General features: G+C 43.7%; 1 protein-coding gene across 5 annotated transcripts in view; it reads left to right on the top strand.

Moving 5' to 3' along the window:
- The window catches only part of LOC146359974 (uncharacterized), a 74,857-nt gene extending 50,219 nt beyond the window's left edge, over positions 1-24,638 (top strand). Inside the window, exons 4-6 of one of the 5 annotated variants that reach the window (XM_084828548.1) lie at positions 3,014-3,064; positions 20,441-20,523; positions 22,063-24,634. In XM_084828548.1, coding sequence (XP_084684674.1) covers positions 3,014-3,064; positions 20,441-20,523; positions 22,063-22,132 — 204 coding nt within the window. In that variant the 3' untranslated portion in view covers positions 22,133-24,634. Of the gene's footprint in view, positions 1-3,010; positions 3,065-20,440; positions 20,524-22,062 lie in introns of all 5 variants that reach the window. The other 4 variants (XM_084828547.1, XM_084828551.1, XM_084828550.1 and 1 more) reach the window with 4 other exon arrangements.
- The last annotated feature ends 2,701 nt before the right edge of the window (positions 24,639-27,339 follow it).

Genomic DNA, 27,339 nt, shown 5'->3' with positions numbered 1-27,339 from the left:
TTGACAGAGTTGGAGATGGATGTAGCTAGGACACTGTCTAGCCCTGTTAAGGATACTTCTCAGCTTGTGACAGCTGAGGGTGTGGACAAGCTTCTTGGAAGATTGAGGTCTACCACCTGCATTCTAGATCCATGCCCATCTTGGCTCTTAATCTGTTCAGGCGGAGCAGGCAGTTTGGGTTTGAGAAGTAACAAATGCATCTTTGAGGGAGGGAATGGTGCCTGAAAAAGTCAAACTTAAATTGAACAATTTGTGGTGATTATTGGCCCTGTGTCTAAACTTTTATTTTGGGGCCAGGTTCTGGAGCAGATACTGGTGGCATCTCAAATTGAGGTAGTCTTGGAGGGAACTGATTATTTGGATCCATTCCAATCTGGGTTTAAGCCTGATTTTGGAACCAAAACAGCCTTGGACACCCTGATAGATGACTTATGCCAAGGAATAAACAGAGAAGAGTGCACCCTTTTAGTTCTTCTTGAACTTTCAATGGTTTTCGATACCATTGACTGGTTGCCAGTGCATATCTGGGCCCAATTCAATTTGCTGGTTTTGACCTTTAAAGCTTTAAATGGTTTGGGGTCCAGGTTATTTGAAGGACTACCTACACCCTTATAAACCTGTACATGTGTTAAGTTCATAGTGAGAGGCCCTGCTCACTACCCTACCCTTAAGATCTGTAAGTTTGGCTGGCACTAGAGATAAGGCCTTCTCAGTGGTGGCCCCTGCCCTATGGAACTTCCTCCAAAGAGAGATAGATTTGGATCTCTCTGTTTTTCAGAGGATTTAAAAATGCATTTGTTTACTTTGGCTTTTAACCAAGAGGTTTTCATTGCACACATTGCTTTTTATTATATACTGCTTCTGTTTAAGTTCTGGCTCTGGATTCTTTTAATTTTTTCACTGTTGAATTTGATTAAACTGATTTAGGATGTTGTGAACTTGTTATATTGATATTGAACACTATGTTTTATATTATAACCTGCCTTGGGAAGGCTGCAGTCTTGAAAGGTGGGTAAGAAATGCATTAAACAAATAGCCAGTTCGTGGGCATGTTGGTCCCATAACATGAGAGATATAAGAATGACATAGTGTGCATTAGAATTCCACAGATCATATTGTCCCCTGCCCTGAAGCAAAATAATCTATGCCTCAAGTATAATCTATGCTTCATTCTTGCTTAGCTTTCACAGTTTTTATATTTACAAATGTGTATATAATGCATTTCATCATTAAGTCTTCAGAAGGCTTTACAAACCGAATTCCTAAAATTAAGAAGAAATATCAGCACTGTTGAAAAGGCATTTTAAAATTAATAAATAGGGAAAGGGAAGGAGGCTGGAGGAGGCTCTCGATAACTTGTATCCTGGCCTCTCTGGTCTCCTCCCCTCCCTGCCCACCAGAACGTCCCCTTTCCTCCGCCTCCGAGGTTGCTTTACTGACTTTGGAGAGACAGCCGGTGCAGTTCTCTCCATGCTAGCTGCAAGGGGGCAGGGTCTGGAGTCGGATCTTTGTCTCCCCTTTCTGAGGTTGGAGCACTGTCTCTGACCTTGGAATGGTTTTCCAAGCCATCCTATTGTCCCTGGGACGCTCTCCCAGGGACCATGGGATTGATCTCGTAGTTATTTTTTTTAATGTAATAGAAATTATGATCTGTTATGGTGATGATCTCAGGGTGGGGGTTGCTAGATGCAGGGCCCTGTCAGTGGATGCCTCTTCTGGGAGAAGCTGCATTTATGGAGCATAAGAACAACCTAAGAAAAACCCTGCTGGATCAGACCAAGGGCCTATCTAGTCCAGCATCCTATTTCCCATGGGGCCAGCCAAATGCCTCTGGGAAGCTCACAAGCAAGAACTGAGGGCAATGGCCCTCTTCCACTGTTGCTCCTCGGCAATTTACAGGCAACAGTACCTCTGATCCTGGAGGTAGCATATAGCCATCATTACCAGTAGCCATAGTTAGCCTTCTCCTTTGTGAACATCTCTAATCCCCCTATGTTGGTGGCCATTGACACATTTTACAGCAGCAAATTCCATTCTTAGCTCTGGGCTGTGTGGTGAAGCTATTGGGTCCCTTGATTTCTCTTGAATCTCTCATCATTTAGTTTCATTGGATGGCCCCATTCTAGTATTATGGGAGAGGGACAAACAACTCCATATCCACTTCCTCCACACCACACCTAATTTGATACATCGCTAACATGCCTCCCTTTCTTGCCTTTTTTCCTAGACAAAATAGCCCCACGTGTTGTATTCTCCCTGCCTTTATAGCTGGTAAAAGGAATGAGACATCTGCCCTGGATGGAATTTGGAAACTAAACTGGGCACACGTAATATAGCATGTGTAATTGTGTTATTTTATATGATATAGAGGGATCATATATCGTTTCCTAAAGATCCGTCTCTCTTCTATCTGCCTACCCCCGGTTTGTGAGATGGAACCTGCAGCTTAATCTCTTGCAGAATGTAATAGCATGTCAGCTGGTGGTGAGGGGAATAGTCTCTTACAGTCTGCTGTTCTATAACCATCAGTGGTAGCCTTTCTCAACCTGGTGTCCTTCAAATGTTTTGGACTTCAGCTCCCATCAGCCCCGGCCAACATGGCCGACGATGGTGAATGTTGGGAGTTCTAGTCAACAAAAACATGTGGAGAGCACCAGTTTGGAGAAGGCTGATCTATGGTGAGGTTTCCAGAAACACTCAAGTACGGTTGCCAGTGTCTGTGCCTCTTAAAATTTCATGGCCGGGAGAAGTTCAGCAGATGTGTTTTCCCTCATCTCATTCAGCAATGAGTTGTCCCGCTGAACCACTCCCTGCCATGCAGTTATTTCAGGAACAGCAACATTCTTTAAGCCCAAAGTGTTTTAAAGTGGTGGTTCTTCTAAATCTTTATTTAATCTTCTGGCTCCCTTCTGGCATTCTGGCATTGCTTAACACTACAAATTAATTGTGCAATTGTGCTTATATCTTGCATACCACTGGCTCTTACCTGAGGATTCTGCTTCTTTTTCAGAAGATGCTGTTTAAGAAGAATTGTGGCACAAAGACAAGAATCATTAAAATCCGTGTAAGTTGGCCATTTGTTGACGGGATCTTTTCCCTTTTCTTGGGCTGAGCAGTGAAGCTTCTTTGACTTTGTAGCAAAGTCATGTAGCTGTCTCTAGGGTGACCCCCTAGATATCAGAAAATTTCACGTGTAAGAGTTCTTCAAGCATAGACCTATTCGCACAACACACGGGTGGTTAATAAGCCGCGGTGGCTTATTAACCACCCCTGTGAATGCTGGTCATGGTGTGCTGGCCGACTTACCTAGTTACTTTCACTTGTCATAACATCCAAACCCTGTGAGGGTGGGTGGGTTGGTTAACAAACCACCAAGAGCTCTGTTGTTGGGTTGCTGGGTGGTTTGTCAGTTATCCTTTCCACCCACCCTCGCCGGGTTTGGACATCACAACATGCCATGCCCAGCAAGGGTAATTAGGTAAATTGGCCAGCATGCAACCAGCACATGCAGGGTGTTTAATAAGCCACCATGACTTATTACCCACTCTGAGATTGTGCAAACTAGCCCACAGACCCTGACCTGGTTCACACGATCACCACAGACCACCATGACTTATTAGCCACCGTTCGCACAATCACCGGAGCCCATGGGTGCCAGGTTGGCAATCTAAGCCTTGCTGTCTCAGCTTTTCGTTACATGCAAATCCGGCGAGGGTAGGTTGTTGGGGTGCTTGATGAGCCACCCAGAACCTATGGGCTGTTTTAGGGTTATGCGTGGCTTGTCAACCACCCCAAAAACCCACCCCTGCCGGGTTCACATGTAATGAGAAGCTATGGTGCCCCCTCCCCAGACGCACCCCAAATATTCAAAATGATGGCTGCTGCGATGAGAAACCCTGAGGGGAAATTCCCTCATGGTGGCCTCTCATTACTTGCAAACCAGGCCACTAATCACTACTAAAGGTCTTTCATTGTAGCATTCTAGTTCAGTCTTCTCCAACCTGGTGCCCTCCAGATGTTTTGGATTACAATTCCCAGCATTCCTGAACATTGGCCATGCTGGCTGGGGCTGATGGGAGTTGAAGTCCAAAACAGCTGGGGGGCACCAGGCTGGAGAAGGCTGCTCTTGTTTCTTCTCTTTCTTTTGTCGATAGTGAGGGTGATGATCAGGTAAGGCTCACAAGCAGAGATGGAAGCAAAAAAATCCTCAACTGGAACAACAGGGAGTTCAATTTTATATTTTGAGCAATGGGCTGTTTTGTGTGCGATTCCACTGGAATAGCCAGAGGAGGCAATTGTGAGTCAAGGCTGAGACATAACATCAGTGTAAGAGGGTTTGCATGTTGCTCCATACAATTTTGATTGCTTTATACCGTTACAAAGCCCATTCTTTTTAAACTTCATCTCTCTCCAAGGTGACTCAATTTTCATCAGTGGCACATAGCATTTTTGTCCTGTTAGATCATTAAGGCATTCCAGAAAACTTTGTATGCATAGTTCCAGACCCAGTCATTTCTGAATAATTAAGCCAAGTGGTTTACTCTTTTAGTGCCAGCCAGTAAGCGGTATACTTAAAATGAATGAGGATAATTATTCAGTACCAGAGAGTAACCATGAACAGAAAAGTAAATGTCTGACATGTTAAAGTACCTGCTATAGCATCGTTTATAGAGAAATATTCTTCCAAAAAGTGTTTGTCTCTTTAAGAGTAATGAGGACTGTGGGGGGGGAAAGAATGGGGATTTTCGGTCTAGGGATACATGCCTGTGCAGTGTTTTTATTTAATAACATTATTTTTAGTGTTTTGAAACAACTAAGCATCCGCACAGTTCTTCACAAAGCATCAGTATTTAAGTTGATTGTATTTAGCACCTCAATATCTACAATGAGTTAAAATGCATCACGCATTCTTGACAGGATATTGTACGTTCTGATTCAGGCATAAAAGACCACTATTTTGCCCAAAGCTGGAACTTAGAATATACTTCTAATCTTTTTCAGTTTCCCCGTTCCCTGAACTGAAATCAAGATTAACCTTTCAGGCCTCAGGCAAATGGGAATTTGCTTTCACTCTTGAGAGCAGAAATATTCTAGACATATGACAGAGGTGCACAATATAGAGGCACTTCAGGAATTACTTCTGTGCAGCTTGATGAAATAATTCCTCGAGATTCTCAACTTCCAGACCTATAATATCTTAAGTTTCTAGCTCTTGTGAAAATATGCAGCTAAGTGGCTTGCCTATTTTTGGTACCAGGTTAAGACTTTTCTCTACTTCCTTGCATCTGATGGCATATGATAGGCTGTTTTAACGCATCAGTCGAAATGTTTATGGTTGTCACTGATATTTTATGGGGTGGTTGTATTTCAGTACATAAGCGTTGTAGTTTTAGATTTTGTATGTTCTCATTCTGTTGTAAGTCGCCTTGAGTCTTTTTTTGAGAAAGGTATCTAAGAAAATAATAAGAAATAATAATAATGATAATAGCTGCAAATTTGAATCTGTGTTAATGTGGTGGAAGCGGTGGGGTTGTCTCTTACCTGCAACGTTTTCCAGCCGGTGGCCTCCTGATGACACTGACCTATTGTTTCACCTGATGAGACAGTGGTTTGTTTGCTTTCATGTAAGGGAGGATGCCAGATAAGTGCCAGCAAATGGTAATTAGGGATGGACGGACAGACCTGCGCCCGGCTTCATTGGGTGCTTGCCAAGCCACTGCTGCCGCCTGCCGCTGCTCATGGCACTACTCAAGCTTTGTCATGGCCTGGTGAGCGCCTCGTGAAGCCCCGGACCACCCATCCTCCTAGCAAGCCACCATTGCATGCAATAATGGCGGCTCGGGCACTTCCAATTAGGTCATGTTGCGTAATTGACGGCCGTAAAGGACCCATTTATGCAACATTACAGGCATGAATGGAGCATTCCTGCCTGTAATGTTGCGTAAATGGGCCCTTTACGGCTGCCAATTACGCAACATGACCTACTCAGAAGTGCCCGAGCCACCATTGTTGCATGTACCTTAATTTTTGTGAGCTGCCAAGAGAGCTTTGGCTATTGGGTGATATAGAAATGAAATGAATAAATAAAATGCAATAGTGGCTTGCTAGGAGGACAGGGCAGCTGCTGGGCGCTCACCGAGTGGGTCTGCGTGCGCCCCGCGGGTCTGGGAGGGTGGGTGAAGAGGAATTGGTTGGACTCCCCGCCCCCCAGTGGACTCTTCTGGTGCCCCTAATGCTAATTGATGGCTTGCAGCAGACGAAATACACAAATGAATGAGGAGCTTGTCTGCGTCTGTGTGCGCACATGTGTATGCACGTCCCAGTGTTGTTCTTTCTCTGTGGCTCTTGGTGCTGAACGGTTTTGCCTACTCCTGCAGTACTATGCAGTGGCTAGGAGCAGTTTATTTGGAAACACCCCCAAAGGAGAACATAGAGATTTGCAACCGGGTGCAAATACAGTTTTATAAATGTCAACATACTTCTAAAGACCCTTTTCAAAGATTTTAGTCATGCTTGGAGACAAATGTCTCCACAAATGTAGACAGGAACGCAGTGTTGTCTCCATTTACCTGCTATGTAGCTTCACCTGAAAAAAGTAATTGTCGACATGTTGGGAATTGCTGATTTAAATTATGTTCTTATCTACTTGGCTTCACCTGGTACAATTCTCTTGTTGAACATTATCTCTGGAGGTATGTATGCTATGGGCAATCTAGTTGCCATAGCAAAAATGTAGTGGCAAATAGTTTCGCTGTGGGCAAACAATTTGCCATGCAGAAATGGATAAGTCCTATTGTACACCAGTGTCTTACAGAGTACACTGAGCAAAGATTTTGCTTTGAGGGTTCTCGTACTGGTGCACCGTGGGACCAAAGGATTACAGACAAGTAAGAGCCTTGCATCCTTTAGCAAAAAACCAAAAATTCCTCAAATTGTTTCTGTAAACTGTGTCCAGAGAAACATCGGTATTCCAAGTCTTGGCTGTATAGAATAGTTAATAAGAGAACTCTGTTTATTGGGAGGCAATAGCTAATTCAAGGATGCTACAGTAGTGCTTGGGAAACCAATGGATAAATAATACTTATTTGGAGTCACTATGACCACAAAATTCTGTTCTAAAGATTTGTACAGAATTTTAAACTACACTCTTGACATCCAGGATAATGTTTCTCTCTCCTTCCCTTCCCCCTGCCCCCACCTTGAGCTCTAAAGGTCAGAATAGTTTTCACAATGCCTAGTGTTAGACTTAACCAATTGTTTTTCTTAGAAGGTGCAGTCTGTTTAGTTCCTTGGAACCCATATTTGGAGGAAGGGAGCAAAGAACATGTCTGCACAATGAGCATAATAAACCAATTTAGCTGCTCTGGCTGTCCCCTGTGATGGAAGGCTTACACCAGTCGGGAGGGCAGAGAAGAACATAATTGTCTCTCTCCAAAAGAACAGAACAAACACAGGAAACTGTCAACTCCACCCACATACAACTAAATCCAGTGTCAGCTAGTGATGAAACTATATGACGACACTACCCAACATTCTCTAAGAGTCCCTGGTGGAGGTGGTAGTTCTTGGAGATATGTAGCCCCTTCACAGCACAATTTCTCAACCTCTTCACAAAATTACAATTCCCCAAGATTAGTTATTTGTATATTACTAGACATTGCACAAATGGGAAATACAATCAGTCACATCTGTGAAAACATGAAGTAATCTGTGATCTCAAACTCATTCTGAGGATTTTGAGAAGGAAATCCTATATGCTTATTTGAACCATCGAAGTGTTGACTGAAGTGTCAAGGAACAGGATCCTGCACTTAAGGTGGCATGGCAAATAGAGCTTGGGCCTTAGTCAAGTTTATGTGGTGGTGATCCCTGTTATGTGGATCACAAAAATATGTGAATATTTTTTAGGAAGTCCATTCCAGATATCATACCAGGGGAAAGGAGCTGGATGGAGGAAAGAGGAAGAAGAAAAGAGCAAACTCAGCTGAGTGTATCCCTAGTTTATTTACAGTAATAAGGAATAAGTTTAAAGGAAGGCTTTCTGGAAGATATAGATTTCTACAAGGAAGGCCATTAAAAGGTGAGGGAGTGGGTAACTCTTTCAAAGTGCTCGAAAAAGGGAGTTCTAGGTTTCTGAGGCAGGAAGGGAGAACAGGTGAAGCCATTTGAGTGATCAGGGAGACTCAGGTTTGAGCTAAAGTTATGTTGTAAGGGAACTGACCGGATAGATAGGATGAAGAAGACCTGAGAACAAGGCAAGAACAAGAAATGTGCCTGGGATGTCACACTGGAAGAGATGCACCATCTCCTTGATGAGTTCAGTCATAATGGGTCCAATTTTTGGTGAGAATGGATATACATTGATGGATATACATCTGCTAAAGCGTTGTGGGTTTCCATCTTTTCAGGATCCAGTTTGTAGACTAAACTCACTACAAAACTTCAACAGAGAGCAATGGAGATAGCAAGTGGTCTTGAGACAGAGTTCAGTGAGGAAATATTGACAGAGCTGGGTATGTTTAGCCTGCAGAATAGACAATTAAGAGGTGATATAATAGCTATCTTCAAATATTTGAAGGGCTGTCATGTAGATGCTGGAACAAATTGGTTCTGTGTTGCTTCAGAAGGTAGGACCAGACCAACAGGTTCAAATTTCAGGAAAGGGGATTTAGGCTAAATAGTAGGAAGAACTGTCAGAGCTGTTTGACAGTGAAATAGGCTGCCTTGGAAGATGGTGGACTTCACTGAAAGTTTTTAAGCAAAGACTGGATGATCACCCATCAGGGATGCTCTAGTAGCAATTTTGCTACATTGGCAGGAAGTTGGACTAGATGAACTTTGAGGTCCCTTCTAACTTTATGATTCTTCTGCCTCTTAGGATAGCAATGCATTTCCTAAAGTATAAAGGCTAGTCCATGAGCACACATTTTTTATCCTGTATGTTTGAGTAAAGAGCAACGTTGGCTGAGTATGTGGAATCCTTTGTCCTCTAAACAGAACAACTGGTTTTGAGTTTTTCTACACGAGGCTGTTAATCAGTTGTATCTACTTTCGGTTTCTTCACAGAATTGAGATCTGGGCACTACACAAAGAGCGTTTCCTTTCTTGCTTTTCTCCTACTTAACCTCTAGGTGGCATTGTGTTGCAGCGGAATAGTGCAAATACACAAGAGGAAATCACACTTTCTTTTGCTTTCACTATTAAATGCCACATTTTCCCTGCTCTAAAAAAAAACTCGCCAAAAGTGCTGGTTAGACACAGAAGCAAAACTAGAGGGCACAACATCTTCTAAGGAACTCATACATAACTGTGAATAGGGAATGGCAAGCACACAATAAATGCCTCGTGTAGAAAAGCCCTATGTTAGAGCAAAGATAATTGTCCATATGAGGTATATGCAAGAGCCAGAATGCTCTTGCTAACTGTCCATAGACACATCTGTGTCAGGATACACTCCATGGAAGGTCCGGGTATTTGGGGAGACTTGATTGATTTGCCGAGTACAACAGTTGATTTTCATGGCTTATTTCTTCATTGAAGTAGCTATTAGATTTTTGTGATTTAGGGTGGAGTGGGAATAAGATGTCATTTTTAAGTATTATCTATGTGTGCCCCAGACATCTTTAGGTGTTTAGGACTTTGTTTGCAATAAATGAAATGTAGGAATGAAGTGGAAAAGAAAGGTCATGATGCTGGAGGAGTACGGAGGAGATGTGGGTCACATCAGTGTTTTTCAAATATACTTGGGCTGGGGGAATTGGTAGGGTTTTCATCCAAAGATTGGGCGGGGGAGGTGATTACTTTCTTTACCATAGTCAGTTTGGCAGTAGAGTGCCTGTGTTCTGCTTTCTTTCTGATGCTTGTCGGAATCTGGCTCCCCTTTTCATTAATCCTTTTTCTCTATGAAACACCCATGATTCTTCTTCTTGGCCTCTACCAGTAAAGCATTTTGTCCAGAGGCAAGAGCCCTGTGTCGGCATGTGTAGTACCAATGCCAACAGCCTTATACCAAGATGATAAAAATGCACTTTGTTCTTTTTAATTTTGGTTCTTTCTAAATGGATAGTATTGTCTGTGTTGGATTGCTTAGCTGTGTGGAATTGCAGTGCCCGGAGCTAATGCAAATTATAGGGCGTCCTATGCGTGCACATCCCCCCCCCCCTCCACACACACACACACACACACACACACTGCACATTAGCTCCATAAGGCAGCCATTCATTCTGTGCATTGTAGATCCCAAGGCTAGCATCTGATTTGCATTGGACATGAAGGCTGTAAAGTCTTATGAGCACATGTATGAGCAACACCCCTTCAGAGCTACATGTGCTTGTCTTGGTGGAATGCTGGTGCACCTGAAGTGTTGGAGCTGAGTGGTACAGAGCAAATGCTGTGCATGCATAAGGTCTCAGGTTCAATTGCTGGCATCTCCAGCAAGGGCTGGGAAAGACCCCGGTCTGAAACCCTGGCTTGCTGGAACGCAGGGAGCTGTTTTATACTAAGCCAACATTTTGTTCCGTTTTGCTCTGTTTTTGTCCACATGACTGGCAGCAGCTCTCCAGGGTGTCAGACAGGAGTCTTTCTCAGGCCTACCTGGAGATGTCAGAGATTGAACCTGGGACCTTTTAGTGTATGTGCTCTATCACTGAGCTACAGCCCTTCCCCTGCCACTAGTTAGTGTAGACAGTATTGAACTAGGTGGACCAAGGGTTTGACTTGCTATAAGTCTTATTCCTGTGGTAGTTTCAGTGAAACACTACGGGAATGGAGAAGTGGCATTTGTAAGATTAGCCTGAGCCGTAAAAGTTTTGCTTTGCAAGCTCTGAAGATGGAGGGCACTCAGTGAACCTACAGAGGCCTTTTAATTCCATACATCTGCCTTGCCTGTATTCAAATGAGGTTTCTTTGGCACATCAGCGACCTTGCCCTTCGCATGCTCTCGAAAGGACTGTGTGCCAATCTTCTGGGTTGAGTCATCTTTCAACTCTCAATATTCTGACAGAATCCTTCATCCGAACTGTCTCACTACTTTTTTGTTTTTGCCTGTCCAGCCTCATTTGTACTCTCACACTGCCTTAAGGGACGTCTTCATGATGTCTCTTGACTCGGATCCTAACTTAATTCTACAACTCCTAGTGAACAGTACATTCAGTTGCTTTCTGACCCAAATCTGATAGCATTGCAACCTTAACTTCTACTTTCACATCCACAAAGATCAGCTAGGTACAGAAACAATAAGCAAAATCAGTTCAAGTAGGAAGGTGCAGTCAATTTACAGGACCAATGCTCCCCTCCCTGAAATTGGGAAAGGGCAGGAAGTGAATGGGTCACAGTCCTGCCTTTTTCCATGCAAGTTGACAAATGAAGAATTGTTTATCAACAACTGAGGCAATCCATGGTGAAACTACATTTTAGAACAGGAGTGGGGAACCTTTTTCGCCCCACGGCCAGATTCCATTTGGAGAAGCTCTTGGGAGCCACATTCCACTGATGGGTGTGGCTGAAAAATCCAACCACTCCCAATTCCATTGTTACCAATTTATTGTAGGAAGCATGCCTACTCAGAAGTAAGCATGAGCAGCATGTCTACACATAAATAAGCAGGACAGGTCTCTACAGGCCAAGGCTGAGAAGGAAGCAGGACTGAATTAGTCAGTAGCACTTTCAAATAGTGTTTCTACTCAGAAGTAAACATGAGTGTAATATCTACTCAGGAGTAATCAGGGCAAGCTTCTGCATGACTTCTCAGAAGTAAGCAAGGCAAGGCTGAGAAGGAAGCAGGACTGAATCACTCAGTAGCACTTTCAAATAGTGTTTCTACTCAGAAGTAAACATGAGTGTAATATCTACTCAGAAGTAAGCAGGACAAGGCTTAGAAGGAAGCAGGACTGAATCACTCAGCAGCTTCCTCCCCTGGTCCCGCACTCCACAGGGAAAAGTTCTTATCTCCAATCAGGAAGCCTTTTTCAGTACTAAGCAGGAAAAAGCACTGCTGATCAGGGAAAAGAGCCTTTCCCTTGCAGCAGAAGAGGTAAGCCAGGAGAAGAAGCTGCTGGGCTGGATGGGGAGCCCTGTAGGCCTTATCAGGCCTGTGGGTCATTAGTTCCCCATCCTTGTTTTAGAATGATGATCTTCGACCAATACATTCCATAGAAGAAACACATTCAAAATATCCCCCCCCCTTTTTTTTTTACTTCTTGTGCTTGATGTCTTGTCTTCGCATCATAGGGCAGTGAAAGCATTTATTAATACCAGCACTGTGACAGAAAGCTGGCAGTAGAAGTTGGCATCCGGAAGAACGCAGATCCAGCGAATTTCCTACTATGCCTTGATATGTGTAACTGAGCATAATGTCTGTCTTCGAAGAGCTTTTCAGAGACGACTGGACATTGTCTGGTTGTCACTTTGTGCAGTTGCCAGTGGCCACCTGACAACTTTGTAAATACATCCCCACCCCCCGCACCTTAATGAGGACATTGGTGTGTTTACTTGACCTTTTCGAATGGAGCCACCCCCTTAGCAACTTTGGGATAATACAAAAAGGCAGCTGAGCAGTGATTTGTCCTCGGCTTAAGTAGCACATTGGGGCTTTTCTTCAACTATTTTTAAGGTAGTAGGGGGAAAGAAAGACATTGCATTGCCCAGCTTTCTAGGATGGGTCAGAGGAGCAGGGTACTAGCCCAAATATGTGTAGTTTAGAAAGTGTCTGGGTAAAGGAGCTGTGCTGGAAGATTATTGCAGATTAATGAGTGACATGATACCAAATTATCTGCCAGGAGATGCAGATATTACCTCAGTATGAGGAAAAACACTTTATGGGAAGTAGAACTAGTCAACTGTGTAAAACGGGCATGGATCAACTTCAGGCCTGTAGGATCTACTTCAATTATGCATTAAAACCTGTATATCCTGCCTTGCTTCAAACGAGCTTAGTGAAGAAGTGAAAACAATAATTTGGAGATACATATCTAATCCACTAAAAGCAGCCACAGAATGCAAACAACACAGTAAAAGGTACAAAAGCTATAAAAAAGAAATACCCAGATACCACTTCAATAGGTTAACAACTGGTTTGGCCCTAAAGCCTTCCTAAAAAGGAAGGTATTAATCATCCTACTTTGTGTCTTTTCCCAGGGGGTGGGCAATGTGTGGCCCTCCAGCTGTTTTAGACTATAACTCTCATGGCCCCTTACAACTGGCTGTGTTGGCTAGGACTGATGGGAATTCTAGGCCAAAACGTCTGAAGGGCCCCAAGTTGCCTAGCCCTGTTTCACTGGAATCCCAAGGTCCATCGTTGAGAGCCAAGAGTAAAATAGTGGCTTGGGGGTGGGGCAGGGCCAGATGCAAAACTGGCTCAGAAGGTGGAGCCAGATGACTACTGAGCATTGCAGTGGACTAGGATATAATGGGGTTAAATATTTTTTATGTAAGTGCTAGTCAGTATTAGCCAAAATGTTAGTAGTATAGAAGTTTAGTTAGAACATAGAGGTCAGGAAATTTGCTCAGGAAGCCAGGAGATTATAAAGTTTAACAGAAGATCAGAGGAACAGAGATGAAAGTTTTAATCTCGGGAAATAAACATTTTGGTGGCAGAAAAGAGCAAAGAACTACCCTTCTGATTGGTTGGAGTTAGGGAGAGAAAAAGCTAATTTTAAGAGATAAAGCCTAATGACAAAGTTGGGGTTGCCAAAAGAAGGAGGAGAGGAGGGAAGGAAGGAAGCCCAGAGACCTAGAGGAAAGAGTGTCAGAGCAGCTGGAACTGGAAATCTGATTGAGAGAGCTGGACCAGTGACAGTAAGATACTGCTTGGATAAGGTACCTGGAGGAAGTAGGGACACAGTCTAGTTAGATTAGCTGGATGCATTTATCCTTGGTTGTTTTATTACACTATAGCTCATATGGGTGTGTGTGTGTGTGTGTGTGTGTGTGAATGTGTGTACATTCAGATTTTTAAACCTGTGTACATTCAGATTTTTAAACCTTCAGTAAACCTTAAACTTCCTTGTCTGAAATTTTGTGGTCTGTTTTTGGTTACCCACCCCATGTCTAATAGTCAATCCCACATTACCTAAATTAGATACCTGAGACCCAGAGAGTTTTGAGGCTGGTTTGGTGGAGGCAGCCAAATGAATAAAGATTTCCACCTGGAAGCAGAGGAAAAGGCCACAGGAAGGGAAGAGCGAAAAGGAGTGTGGGCACACTGTTTTGCTGTTTTCCCTTCCATTCATGGAACAGGGTGTTGCTGGTCCATGTTTTATATATCCCTTCCCAGAGGCAGCATTTCTAGCATAATACCTTCTAGTGCTAATGTTTAAAATACTCCCGACCACATCAGAAAACTGATAGGGTTGCATCCAAAGATTCCCTTCCTCCAGATGGAGAAGTCTTTCCTCTGGAACCTTTGCATGCAACCCATTATCTTCAGACAACCTGCTGTGGAACAGTGACTTTCTGTGCTCCTAAAATGGTACTGAGGTGTGTAAATATTGACACTGACATCTGGCTGACTTTCTCCCCTGACCTCAGATCCTACAGTCTCCTCTGTAGATACTAGGCTTGGTCTCCCAGTTGTAATTGGAAACAAAACTAGTCTCTGGGGCTACTACCAGGCATAAGCAAATAGTCTCTTTAGGCTTTCCCATCTCTCTTGTTAATAAGTTACCTTGTTTGGGGATGTCTACCTTTTTGGAGTATTTCCTTGACTTGCACCTGGTGTGCCCTCCATAACTCCCAAAGCACCTAAAAGAAAAGTTCAAATTCTTCCCACCTCTCCGCCTTTGTTCTGTGGGTCTGTCTTGCCTTGCCTTGCCTTCTGCCTTCTTCCTTTTCCTTTAAAGAAAATATATTTGTAGCCTCAAATCCAGAAAGGTCTTCATACACACACACGCGCACACACACACACACACACACACACACCCTTTGTACCTTTTCCTAAATTTTGTACACTGCAGGCCAGGGCTGCAATACTGTGTCAATTACTCAATTTTAAAGAATACACAAAAAACAATCAACTTAAAAGGTGCTCCAGATTTGATTGGTCAGCAGACTTTAAGTGAAAAACATATATTTTTAGTAAGTATAAAACTGCAGACGGCAAGCACCATCTTAAGAACATTCCTTCCAGTGTGTGAGAGGGGGGGATGTCTCTTAAGACATTGCACCCATGTGAAGCAACAAGCATCATTGGGTAGGGAGACTTCTTAATAGTCAAGATGTTGAAAAGGAAAATGATAGGTGTTGATGTGCACTTCATTTAACTTTAAAAGCAGTATGCATATGGAAATAAACAGCTGCTTGTTTTGTATGGCACTGCTTTGAAATGTTAACTTCTAAAAAAAAACTTTTCCAAAACTAGAGCAATTAAAAACTCCCCTGTGATTAGCCACTAGGGGAAGGATTGTTGCTCGGGCTGTGTGCCCTTTGCTACACCTGGCTTCCTGTCCCCTCCAGCATCTAGTACAAATCCCTTGTTCTTACATTTAAAGCCCACCCAGCCGCACCCGATTGTGCACTTATTTCCAGTTTATATCCCTGCTAATGACCATAATGGATTCCCACCTTTTCCATAATGTCTATTGCTCTGTATGGTTGTGGCTGAAGTGTAGAGTTCTCGGACAGAAATGAGGGATCCTCTGGAGTTTTGGGATCAGAAATAAGAGGCTTCTGTTTTATGTTTCCACCTAGGGATGTAATGTACTGCAGGAATGTACCATGGTCAGAAGTAGGTTGGCCTCTCTACCCACTCTCAAATGCTATTCCCAGCATGTCACAAGTGCACATTCAGCTGCCAGTTACGGCTTTTATTCTTCTAGCCAGGATAGCTCTGGAACATCTTTAATTGGTGAGCTGACCCCGCCCCCCAAAGCAACATTAGGCCTTAAAACGGCGGTGTTGAACCTCTTTCAGCTCAAGTGCTGAATTCAATTTTGGAGAAGCGCTCAGAGGCCACATTGTAGTGGGGGGTGGGGCTAAAGGCAAGAGGGATCTGCCAAAATTTCATTTATTATATTTCTATACTGCCCCATAGCTGAAGCTCTCTGGGCAGTTCACACAAATTAAAACAACCATTAAAATACTTTATATAAAGTACCAAACCATTCACATAGGGGTGTAGAACAAATAGCACACCCAACAACAACAACAACAACATATATCTAAAGCAATTTAAAACAATCAGCCAGAGACACTCGAAGAGACTCCTTACATGCTGCCAAATGCCTGATTCCAAAAATACTAGCATATTTTAGCGTAAAGCTCTTACTGCCATTAACTAAGCCTTAGGAGAGGCATTTCAGCCTTTTAGAATGGGGTGATGGTGGGGGAACGTGCAGAATCCAGGAAACCACCAAATAACTGGCGAACAGGGGAAAGAGGACATGACCTTCTGGGAACTCCTGGAGGGCTGAACTTGGCCCCCCGGCCAAATAACAAACATTCTTTGGGCAGATTACAAACAGGATACAGCTTTAACTCCTACGTTCTGTGAGATTGTGTTAAAATAAATGGCCCATTCTAAAACATTGTACACCTGACATCCCTCACATGAAGCCTTGGTGAAATGAGAGTCCAGGCAGTGGGAAAAACAAAGTGGAAATGGCAGAGCCCTCCAAAAGTGTTATCTCCACAGGCCAAACTGCATGTTAAACCCTACATCTTTCTGTTTTCCCCTTCCCATGCCTTTTCACCATGGCTGGTATTTTGTCAAATTAGGTTTCCTGCTGTGAAGACTTGAGTTTCCCATCACTGGGATCCCATAAGAGACCCCCGGCCTTATTCTGCGTTACATCTATGGGTTCCAAGTCATTACATTGAGTTCTCATCCTTCCTCTCCTGAACTTGTTGGCTACATCGCACACCTACAGCGAAAAGATCCAGCTGCTGCTTGCTCACCAATCCCCCCCCCCCCATTGGTTGGCATTTCTAAAATGGAGGGCAGTGCCTGGTCCTTTGTCCTCTCTTGGTCTTGGCAAGCAGCTTCTTTGCACAGAAGAGGGACAAATCTGTCTGATTAATTCTGCCCCTTTAGTTCTGAATAAAGGTTGCTATGTTACCCTCCTACTCTGAGGCCTGCCAGAGCACACACCATCCATAATGCCGCAGCGGGCGGCTGGTGAATGGAGGCTCTTTAAAATGTGTTTGTGGTTAGCCAACAAGGCTCCAGGGTGTGAGTGGGGTGGGGGAGGTATTGGACATGATTTTTCTGGGCAGAGCTATGGATAGTTGAGCCCCAGCTGTAGCACTAGAAACTTCCATCATAAAATGCCCCCTCAGTATGTGGATTGGGTGGCCACTTAAGTATTGCCAAAAAAGAGGACGCCAATTTGCATAACATTTGCATAGGGAAATTTATATGTATATGTTGTATGGTATCAGACAGGATGCAGGAAAGACCCAAGGTAGGTTTCAACCTTCCCTTGGCTGCCTCAGTTATTTAAGTTTTGGATGTCTGGAGAGACCTAAACTAATTCCTGGGTTCTCCCTGTTAGTTCTCATTGAATGCCGTTGGGAACTTATACCTCATAATGAACATTTAGGTTTAGTAAGTCAAAGAATGCAAAACCATAACACTTCCTGGGCTTCTAGGACTGGAAGACTTGATTTCCTTTGGGACCTTCCATTTTATCAATGTCTTCAGTTGTGCCACCTTCTGGTGCAGTTGCATATAAAAACCCATATTACGTGCAATGCAGTATCAATTGAACCAGTGTTAATTTGTGACTACGAGCTCCAAGGGCTTACTCTCCTGAATATATAAATGATTTTTTACTTACACAAAAACATGGCAGGACAATCGGAGGAGGATCCGTGAAAGGAAATATGGCAGTCTGCCTTTAAACCAAAAGTCTGCACACACATGCATCAAATGCAGTATAGACTGCTTCATTATTGTTGTATAACCCCCATTAAGTTGCACTTAATGCACAGACATTATAAACCGAAATACTGTGGGAGGTGTGGGCAAATAAGAACTTGCCCTATCTGGTTGGAGCACCCAGTAGCATGAAGGGCTTGTTGTGGTTTTTTAAACATTTATTTAAGTTTTTATGTAAATATGGTAAAAATGTTGGTTCTGAAATTGTTCTTCTCTTCTACTTGTTTTATGCGGCAACATTGCATAGGCAAGTATATGAAAATATGCGAAATAAATGGAAGTGCCTTCAACTGGGTTAGTGAGGATACATTGACCTGCTTTGCATGTAACTTGTTTTCCTGGGTTGTTTAACCCAGGAATTGTCAGGGCCAAGCAGCAACTAATGAGTGCACAGCCTCCTGTATGCGCATCACTTTCAATCAACAACCCAGGGATGCACAACAAGGGTTAACTCTGAATTGTTTAACCCCTTAACAACCCAGAGTTCTGGGTTCAGCCGTAATGATACATAACATCTTGGGTTGTTGATTGCTTGTTGTTGAAGCAACAAGCACCTGGGAGGCAGTGCACTCAGTGCCATGAGACCACAGCTAACTGTGGGTTAAACAGCCCATCGTTTAACCCATGCAAACCGGGTCTTCAATAAATGCATTTATATATTTGAAACTTATTTGTCTTCACCCGAGTATTCAGTACAGGGAAACAAATGAAAGCCAAGTAGTTGTAGAAAGATAGTTGCTTCCTCTGTCATCAAGTAGCTCTGTCAGTGCATCTCATGTATTATCTTAAACTAATGGATAAACTAATAATAGGCTGTATGTGAGTCTTAAGTCCCATTCATTTTAATGGACCTACTCTAAGTAGGACTAACATTGGATACAACCTTCTATTGAATCCTCAGGAGAAGTGGGAGGACGTAACAATACCATATACATATATTTCTTTGCTCTGAATCCCAGGGTTTCAGACCCGGTATGTCAACTTAAGAGCATCAGGATGTTTGTGTTATCATCAACATTGCTTTGTGAATGGTCACTGTAATGATTTTACATACATTTAAGCTTTAATGTAAGAGTGGGCAACTTGTGGCCCTCCTGATATTTTGGCCTACAATTCTCATCATCCCTCACCATTGGCTTTGCCAGCTAGGGCTGATGGGAGTTGTAGGTCAATCAAAACATCATGAGGGCCACAAGTTGCCCACCCCTGCTTTAATGTAATTGTCACACTTTGTAGCTTTAATCTCCCTCTAACCTCACTACTCACAATTCCCCGCTTAATGTGGAAGCACACACACATGAAATCATATACCTGCCAACTTAGAATAGCATTTCGCGTGATCGTTAGTCCATGAAAGCTTGTCCCATAATAAAATACCACAAGAGTCTTCATTTTTGCTGCAAGATATGAACAAGGCTACTCCTCTGGAAATTGTCTACATAGTCCCTGCTTCTCTTGTATGTTTTTGCTCAGCCTTGTCCTCATCCTAGGCCCAGATACTATCTTTTTTTTTTGGTCAGTTTATTACTGTAATTTGTATATGTAAAATTAAAATGTAATATTTTCTCAAAAGGTCACAGAGAGGCGGCTTATGTGACTGATTGTCAAGGTTGCAACAACAGCAAGACTTACAACTGTAACTGAGAAGAACTGTGATGCATAATATGGCAGTTCTCCTAGAATCATAGGGACGGTTTGCACAATGCAATAGCTTACCGTGGATTATCTGACCCATGGTGATGCTGTGGGGCATGTTTCAGCCACCGTTTTGCATATCCAACCCTAGAACAGACCATGAGTTAGGCGAGGGTTATTTAACCCTCGCCTTAACTCATGGTCACCGGATTTGCATGACGCAACAACCCCTGAGTGGGGTTGGATATGCAATGTGGTGTCCACGGATGCTGTGGCTTGTTATGGGTTAAATGACCCACAACGAGCCATGCCATGTCATGTGAACCAGGTCATAGAGTTGGAATGGGCCATTTAGGCCATTGAGTCCAGCCCCCTGCTCGGCACAGGAATCCAGTTTAAAGCATCCCTGACAGATGGCTGTCCAGTCTCTGCTTGAATGCCTCCAGTGATGGATTGCCCACCACCTCCCTAACCAGTTAGTTCCATTGTCTGACTACTCAGACCATTAGGAAGTTTTCCTGATGTTCAATCAAAATCTGCCTTCCTGTAACTTAAGCCTGTTATTTTGTGTCCTACAGTCTTGGATGATAGAGAAGAGGTTGCGGCCCTCTCCTGTGTGACAACCCTTTGGATACTTGAAAAGTGCTTTCATATCTCCCCCCTCAGTCTTCTCTTCTCAAGGCTAAAGATACCCAGTTCCTTCCATCTTCCCTCATAGGATTTTGTTCCTAGTCCCCTGACCACCTTTACTGACCTTCTCTGAACTTGTTCCAATTTATCTGAATCCTTCTTAAAGTGTAGTCTCCAGAACTAGACATAGTATTTGAAGTGAGGTCTGACCGGAGTGGAGTAGAGTGGAACTATTACTTCCCATGATTTAGAAACTATACTTCTATTGATGTAACCTAAAAGTGCATTTGCCCTTTTTTGCAGCCACATCACACTGCTGACTCATATTCAGCTTGTTACAGAGTGCAACTCCAAGATCCTTTGCACATGTACTATTGTCAAGCCAGGTATCCCCCATCTTCTACCTGTGCATTTTATTTCCCTTTCCTAAATGAAGAACTTTGCACTTGTCTCTGTTAAAATTCATTCCGTTATTTTCTGCCCAGTTTTCTAACGTATCGAGCTCATTTTGAATGTGGCTTGTCTTCTAAGGTATTAGCTACCCCGCTCAATTTTGTGTCATCTGCAAATTTGATAAGCGTTCTCTCCACCTCTTCCTTGAAGTCATTAATACAGAAGTTGAAGAGTACAGGACTGAGTCTAGCCTTCTACTGAAATGGAATGCCTTCTGTTTCCTAGGCTAGGAAGCAAGTTGCATTGCTCAGGGAATGAACCAGATAATCTAATGGACCTTTTCCCCTCTGACAAAGGGATTTGACCCTTTTGGCTGGGTCAGCCACACAGAAGAATTTCCTGCTCATGACCTTTTAACTGCTTGATTGTGAGTCAGAATCCATTAGGGAGTATGTATGGATCAAAGCCTGAAATCTGGATGTAGTGACCACCTCATGACAGACATGGCCATGAAGTGTCAGAGTTCACTTCAAGGATAAAAGACCCGCTAATTGTTTGCTAAAACTCCTAATACTTTGCAAAGGGGCCATCTATCCAAGATGGTTGAGTAAACACTGGCATTTAGGAATGCTGGGGCTGACATGGGAGAAGCAGGAAAAGAAACAGCAGGGGTTCTAGCGTCAGCCTGGTTACCTCCAATCTGTAGCGCTACATGGCCTCTTTAGTTTCTTTTTCATTTGGATTCTGCTTTTGCAGAAGAATGGGACTGTTGACTGTGTTAGCATAGGACAAACTGAGAGGACTGGGTCTTGGTGTTTAGCCTGGCTACAAGTAATTTCCCCTGATGGGTTTCTTGGCTCCAGTGGTACTTATCAAAGCGCATGCCTAGCCAACAGAGCATGGTCAAATTACCAGGTTGCTCTAGAGCAGCCTTCCCCAGTCTGGAGCTTTCTAGATGCGCTGTTGGACTGCAACTCTCATAATTCCCAGCTAGAAAGCACCAGATTGGGGAAGGCTGCTCTAGAAAACAGTTGATGTCTTCTTTTAAAACAGTTACTGGGGGTAAGAGCTTTGAGCTAAAATGTATTTTTGGCCCTTTGTCTGTCTCCACCCTTTTACCTTCAGCCCTGCCCACCACCGGAATGCAGCCCCTGAAAGCTTCTCTGAAATGGCATTTGGGCCTCAGGCCGAAAGCGGTCCCACATCCCTGCTCTAAGCCTATTGAAATGGTTTTTAAAATAATGCTGTTTAGATGTGCTTTTCAATAGTGCGGCCTGAGTAAGTCAACCCCTGCTGGTTTTATTCTTGATGCTCAATGCTTTCCTGCTTTGGTTTTTGTTTTGTTTTTTTTACTGTTTTTATGATTGTGTGTGGCTTTTGTTGTTGTTCATCTGTTGCTTTGTATAGACTATTGAGCCACCTCACTTGTTCTGTTTTTGTTTTAATTGATAAATAAGACCAGGCCCCTCTGTGCACACTAGTTGATCTTATGGGTACGGATGTCTGCCATCTATCTTCTGTTTTTTCTGCAGCACGTCAACGGGAGTCGGCCACCACCTCACTTTGTGTATGACCCATCGATGTTTGCCTTCCGATCCCTGAGCACCTTGAATCCTCTGAGCCCGGTAGCTCCAGTCGAAGATCCATCATGTGCCTACTGAAGGAGATACTCAAACCTCTCAGGAATCATCATACCAACCAACTGCCCCAGCAGGGACTGGCGGGTGGGAGGGGGCATGTATTTGCAATACCACTGAGATCCTTGGTACAGGAGTTGGGTGGTTTTTCTCTGGTCTGGTTTTTCATGCCATTACTCTGAAGATAGGGGAATGTATGTGCATTGAGCAAGCTAGGCTCATAAGCCATAGTGCAATTATTGAGCTGGTTTCTTATAAAAGAAAGTTGGCATATTGTCCAAATGAGTGAGCAGCTGCCCATGTACTGGAATGTAAGGAATAAATACGTTCCTATCAATTCCTGCCCCAAATCTAATAGAGTTGTTTCTTCTACATTGGGATGCCCCATTGGACTAGTTCTTCATCAAGAATTAGAAGGATCTCTGCTCTCCTCATGACTCTAAAGGTCAAGATAAATGTGGCCTTAGCTGCCCATGGAGGGTTATCCTAATTTGTGTGACCATGTTACAAGGCCAGAGCAAGAAGTGCATTTAGGTTGTACATGGTGCAACTAACACTAGCAGAATATACCCCAAATGATGTTTCCATCTTGGGTAAAAGAAAGCCCTGTATTTTGCCCTGTGCAATCTGCAATACGACACCATGAAGCCCCAGAGTATGCTGTGACTGGGCAAATGATGCTGCCTAGCTGGTATGCAGGAGACTACATGGGGAAGGCTCAATTTTCTCTCACTTTGGCTCCCTCCAGACACCCCTTATTGAGCCACGTGAGTGTCACTTCCTTGTGTTGCTCTCCCATGTGGCTATAAAGTATGTCTGAAAACCACAGCTGTGGGTTCAGATGCCAAACCACATGCTCAGCACCATCTAATTGGCAACCCACTTAGGGTGCTGTAGCTATATGGGGTAGAAATGTGTGCAGGGATTGCCTTTTATTTAGATCTAACCCCACTAGTTTAGGTGGATGTTATACCATGCATAGACACTGGGACAAGGTTTACAAGTGTTCCCATCCTGTTGCAAGATTACAGTGACAGGGAAAGCAGGAAGCAGAAATGTTTTAATAACAGCATCTTTATGGAGGCCATATGGCCACTCTAACATGGCTGCAGTCTTCTCCTCTCCACATCGATGATTTTTTTTCTGTCTATGTTCACATCAGAGAGAACAATAATTAATTATGTTAAATGGCCTACATCAGTAGGGGTAGGCATCCTGGTGCCCTCCAGATGTTTTTAACAGTAACTCTCATCAACCCCAGCCAACATGGCCAATGGTCAGGATGATGGGGGTTATAGTCCAAAACATCTAGAGTGCACCAGGTTGCCTTCCCCTGTTCTACAGGGTCTCCTGCTAACCCAATGAAATCTAAAGTGTCTATTGGGTCTTAGGAAGCTAAGTTCTAGCAACGTGCTCTCTATCTATGTGATTTCAAGGACACATACTCCAAAAGCTGGTCTTATCTGTGTAATCAGTAATATGGTGAAGAGAATCCAGGAGGCACATGCTGTGTAATCTCCATTTTTTATTTTATTTTAAAAATACCTAAAGCAATATTTGGAACATAGGAATGGGCCATAGTTTGGACATCTTCTCTGCTGTCTTCTACAATTAGGAGCTTAGCTTTTAATCTCTCTAATAGAGCGTAGCCCAAACAGAAAAAGCCAACCTCAACTGTTCTCATTACCATCGGAATCTTAAGGTCAGAAGCTTTCTAAGCTGTCATAGTTGATTCTGCTGCCTTTAGTCCCCCATGTAAAGATGTGAATATACATGTTGGTAGCAGGAGTGTAAGGATAAAGGGGTTTCTTATTACACCATTCCATGCAAGACTAATTCAGGGATGTGCTCAACCCTCTTTTCGCCAGCATTAATGAAATAAAAAAATAAGCTGCTGCTCTTTGACCACTAGGTTGTTCTGATGAGAACAAAATCAATAATGAAATGCAACAGGAAAGATCTCTGCCCCCACCCCTCTTTTGTATTCCCTTGTTCCTTCACTTGAAGGAGGGGAAGTTTATTTTCTGTCTTTTAATCCAAAAGATGCCCCCCTTTTTTTTTTGCAGGATCTGTGGTCAACAGTGCATGATGGGATCTATAGTCCCTATCGACGTGGCCTTCCTATCATAATGACAAGGGCAATGTAACCTGGTTTTGCCATTTGGGTGAATTAGGTTTGGCCTACAAACAGCCAGCATGTGTCATGGGCAGAGGAAAAGTTTTGGGGTGCTTCCCATGTGTAAAGTCTCCACCTTGTTCCACAGGCACCGCAGAATGCTTTGAGTCTTTGCTAAACAGGCTATTTCTGATTGACCTAGAAGATGCCATCCCATATGATGCTCCAAGATGAAGGAATGGAGGGAAGACAGCCTCTGTTAATGTTGCCTTTCTTTAGTACTTTTGTAACATTTCTCTCTTGTTGTTTTTTTCAATGAGAACAATAAAGTTACACCTTCACTGCTGCTATATTCACTGCTGTTTGCTCTCTCTGAGTACTAAGGACCTAAGGAAATGAAAAACAATTATTTTATAGTAGACAGGACCACTGGGGCTCTGCACAAAAATATTCCTTGTCCCACACCAAAGAAAACCAAGCTTCTTGAATGGAATCTTACTATGTAAATTCAGGGAAATTGCGCAAGCATGGACTTTGCTGTTTTGGCTGTACTAGAAGGGCTGATTTGTCCTTCCAACCCCTGCATTTGTTCTGGTCAGCCTTGATGAGCAACAGTGTCCACAGAGAGAGCGAGACTTAGCAACCCTATGAACGCGCATTTTTGGTCTTCCCAAAGAATCGTAGTGAGATCATTGTGAGTAGTTGGCTTTATGCAATGTCCATGAAGCAAGATACTTAAATTACTGGAACCAGACGGATGCTATCCTGGGTTGAAGGATGCTGGGCGGACTGATTCACACTACTGAGAACGTGCATCCATGCAACCATAATTTAGAGCAGGTTTACTCATTGCTGTGTGCTGAAAGTGAGAGGAGGCTTGCTGTGGGAAGAGGATTGTGATGTGTAGACCAGCCTTCCCCAACCTGGTGCCCTCTGGAAGTTTTGTATTATAACTCCCATCAGCCCCAGCCAGCATGGCCAGCAGCCAAGGATGTTGTCATCTAAAACAGGAGGGCATCAGCTGGGGGAAGGCTGGAGTAGACCAACCTTGAGACTAGAGAAAATGGGTGCTTCTGTAGCCACGGGGCCTAAATTGCAAAATTAAGTGTATGTCTTGCATACACTTAATTGTGACCACTGTCACAATTCTGGAAGCTCTTCTGATATATAAGGGACCACTTCAACTGGAGAATACGCATTATTAGTACTGATAGCCAGGGTAGCTACAGCTGGAACATTTGTGTCCAGAAGCAGGAGATGCCAGATTACAAGGTGCTGGCAACAAACGGCATGGCTGTCTTCTCCTGTGACCTGCTTGTGAGGGTCAAACTATATGTTAGTTTATACATACTTTTTAGGTAGGGGTAGGGCTGGCCCTGGCTGCTAGAGTTCTGGATTCAGTTTCCTACTGTGATGCTTCTGACTTCTTAAATTTCATTTATATCAACTTTCATTTATGATGGAACCCGATGTCATATACATAGATTTCCTCGGAGGGCTCCCAGCTAGATACTGATCTGATCCAGACCTGCTTAGTTTCATCAGGGTTCAGCCCTGGTGCAAGTTCTCCCACTGCCTGAAGCAGGAGAACACACACCACAGTTGCCTTGCATCCTTTCCCACTGCATCATTGTGCCCCCCCACTTCCTGTGTCCCGCACCAGCTCTATTGAGAGCCATGCAGCTGAAAGAAGTGCCCTCCTAGGTTGCATGAGACCAGGCTGAGATCTCACAAGAGCCCCACAGCCACCTCAAGCCATGGGGCTCTCAAATGGGAAACAGGGTGGGTGGCTGCTCCAGAGACCCCTGCTGGCTGCTCTCTTGCTGTGGCAAATGCCATGGTGGGAGAGTGGCTGGCAGGGCTCTCTAGAGCATCTGCTATCGGGGTGGGTCCTCCTGGCTGGGGCAGGGGAGTGGTGCAATTTGCTGCTGCTCTGGCTCTCCTTCATGGGTGGGCCAGCCCTGGCAAGGTTGCTGTTTCACATGCCAAATTCAAACCCTGCCCTAGCACTAAGCAAGTCACTCAAATGCTATGTGAACAGCAACTAGAAAAGTGCAATATGTGTAGGACTGATGCAAGAGCTGTAGTCTAGATAAGTTGTACAGCTGCTTGTATGTATGAATTCTCCATCTGCACAAGGATGACAGTTTTGAATGCCTTCTATTTTGTTCAGAGGTTGCTTGGTGATACAAACTTAGCACAGCTAGTTGGCGGTTGAGCTTGCGGTTGAACAGCCAGGGTAGTTCCAGTAACATTTGACTGCCAGCCCCCATCCTGTTGCGTCTTAGCTAGATTCATGCAGGTGTTTCCCCTCAAAGGTGAAAGCAGATTATTTGGGTCCTGAAATGGGGAAAGATACTAAATGAAGGAGGTGTACTTCTAAAACTTAGCTGCCTGATGTACCAAGGTCTTCCCAGGCACTGAAACACACAGACAGACGCATGCACACAGATATGAAGAGGAATATGCAGAAGCTGTTGCAGAGGGATTCACTCTTGAGGAAGAACATTCTGTGGGCAACTTGGGGACCTCCAGATATTTTGGTCTGCAACTCCCATAATCCTTTACCATTGGCTATGCTGGCTAGGGCTGATGGGGGTTGTGGCCCTCCAGATGTTTTGGCCTACAAGTTGCCCGCCCCTGTGTTATGAGGATACTGCTTTTTTTTCAGTGCTGAAAACATTTTGTGCCTCAGATAAATGCAATTCTACACCCCCTTCCCCAGCTCGCTGTTTGAGTGTTGTGTGAAATGTGCTTCCTCAAATGGCGGACACTGATTGGATCATACCCACATACATTTCTCCTGCCTGCACTCTAGGTGGTTTTTGGTTAAGTTTAAACATATTGCATACTTCAGAGCAAAGATGGGGAACATGTGGCCCTCCTGATGTTAGTGTAACTCATCTTCCATCAGACCCAACCAGCATGGCCAATGAGGAGGTGAGTTGCAGTTCCAACAACTTTGGGAAGACCATACTTTCCCCATCCCTGCTTTAGAGGCTGAATGCTTCTGATTGGTACCATGAATTTTCCACGGCTGGAGTTAAAATCGCTGG

This window comes from Heloderma suspectum, chromosome 1, assembly GCF_057233095.1.
Source record: "Heloderma suspectum isolate Gila_16-S chromosome 1, 16-S_ref, whole genome shotgun sequence".
NCBI classification, from domain to species: Eukaryota; Metazoa; Chordata; class Lepidosauria; order Squamata; family Helodermatidae; genus Heloderma; species Heloderma suspectum.
The sequence above is the reverse complement of the archived record's forward strand: the minus strand, read 5'-3'. Positions and strand labels throughout refer to the sequence as shown.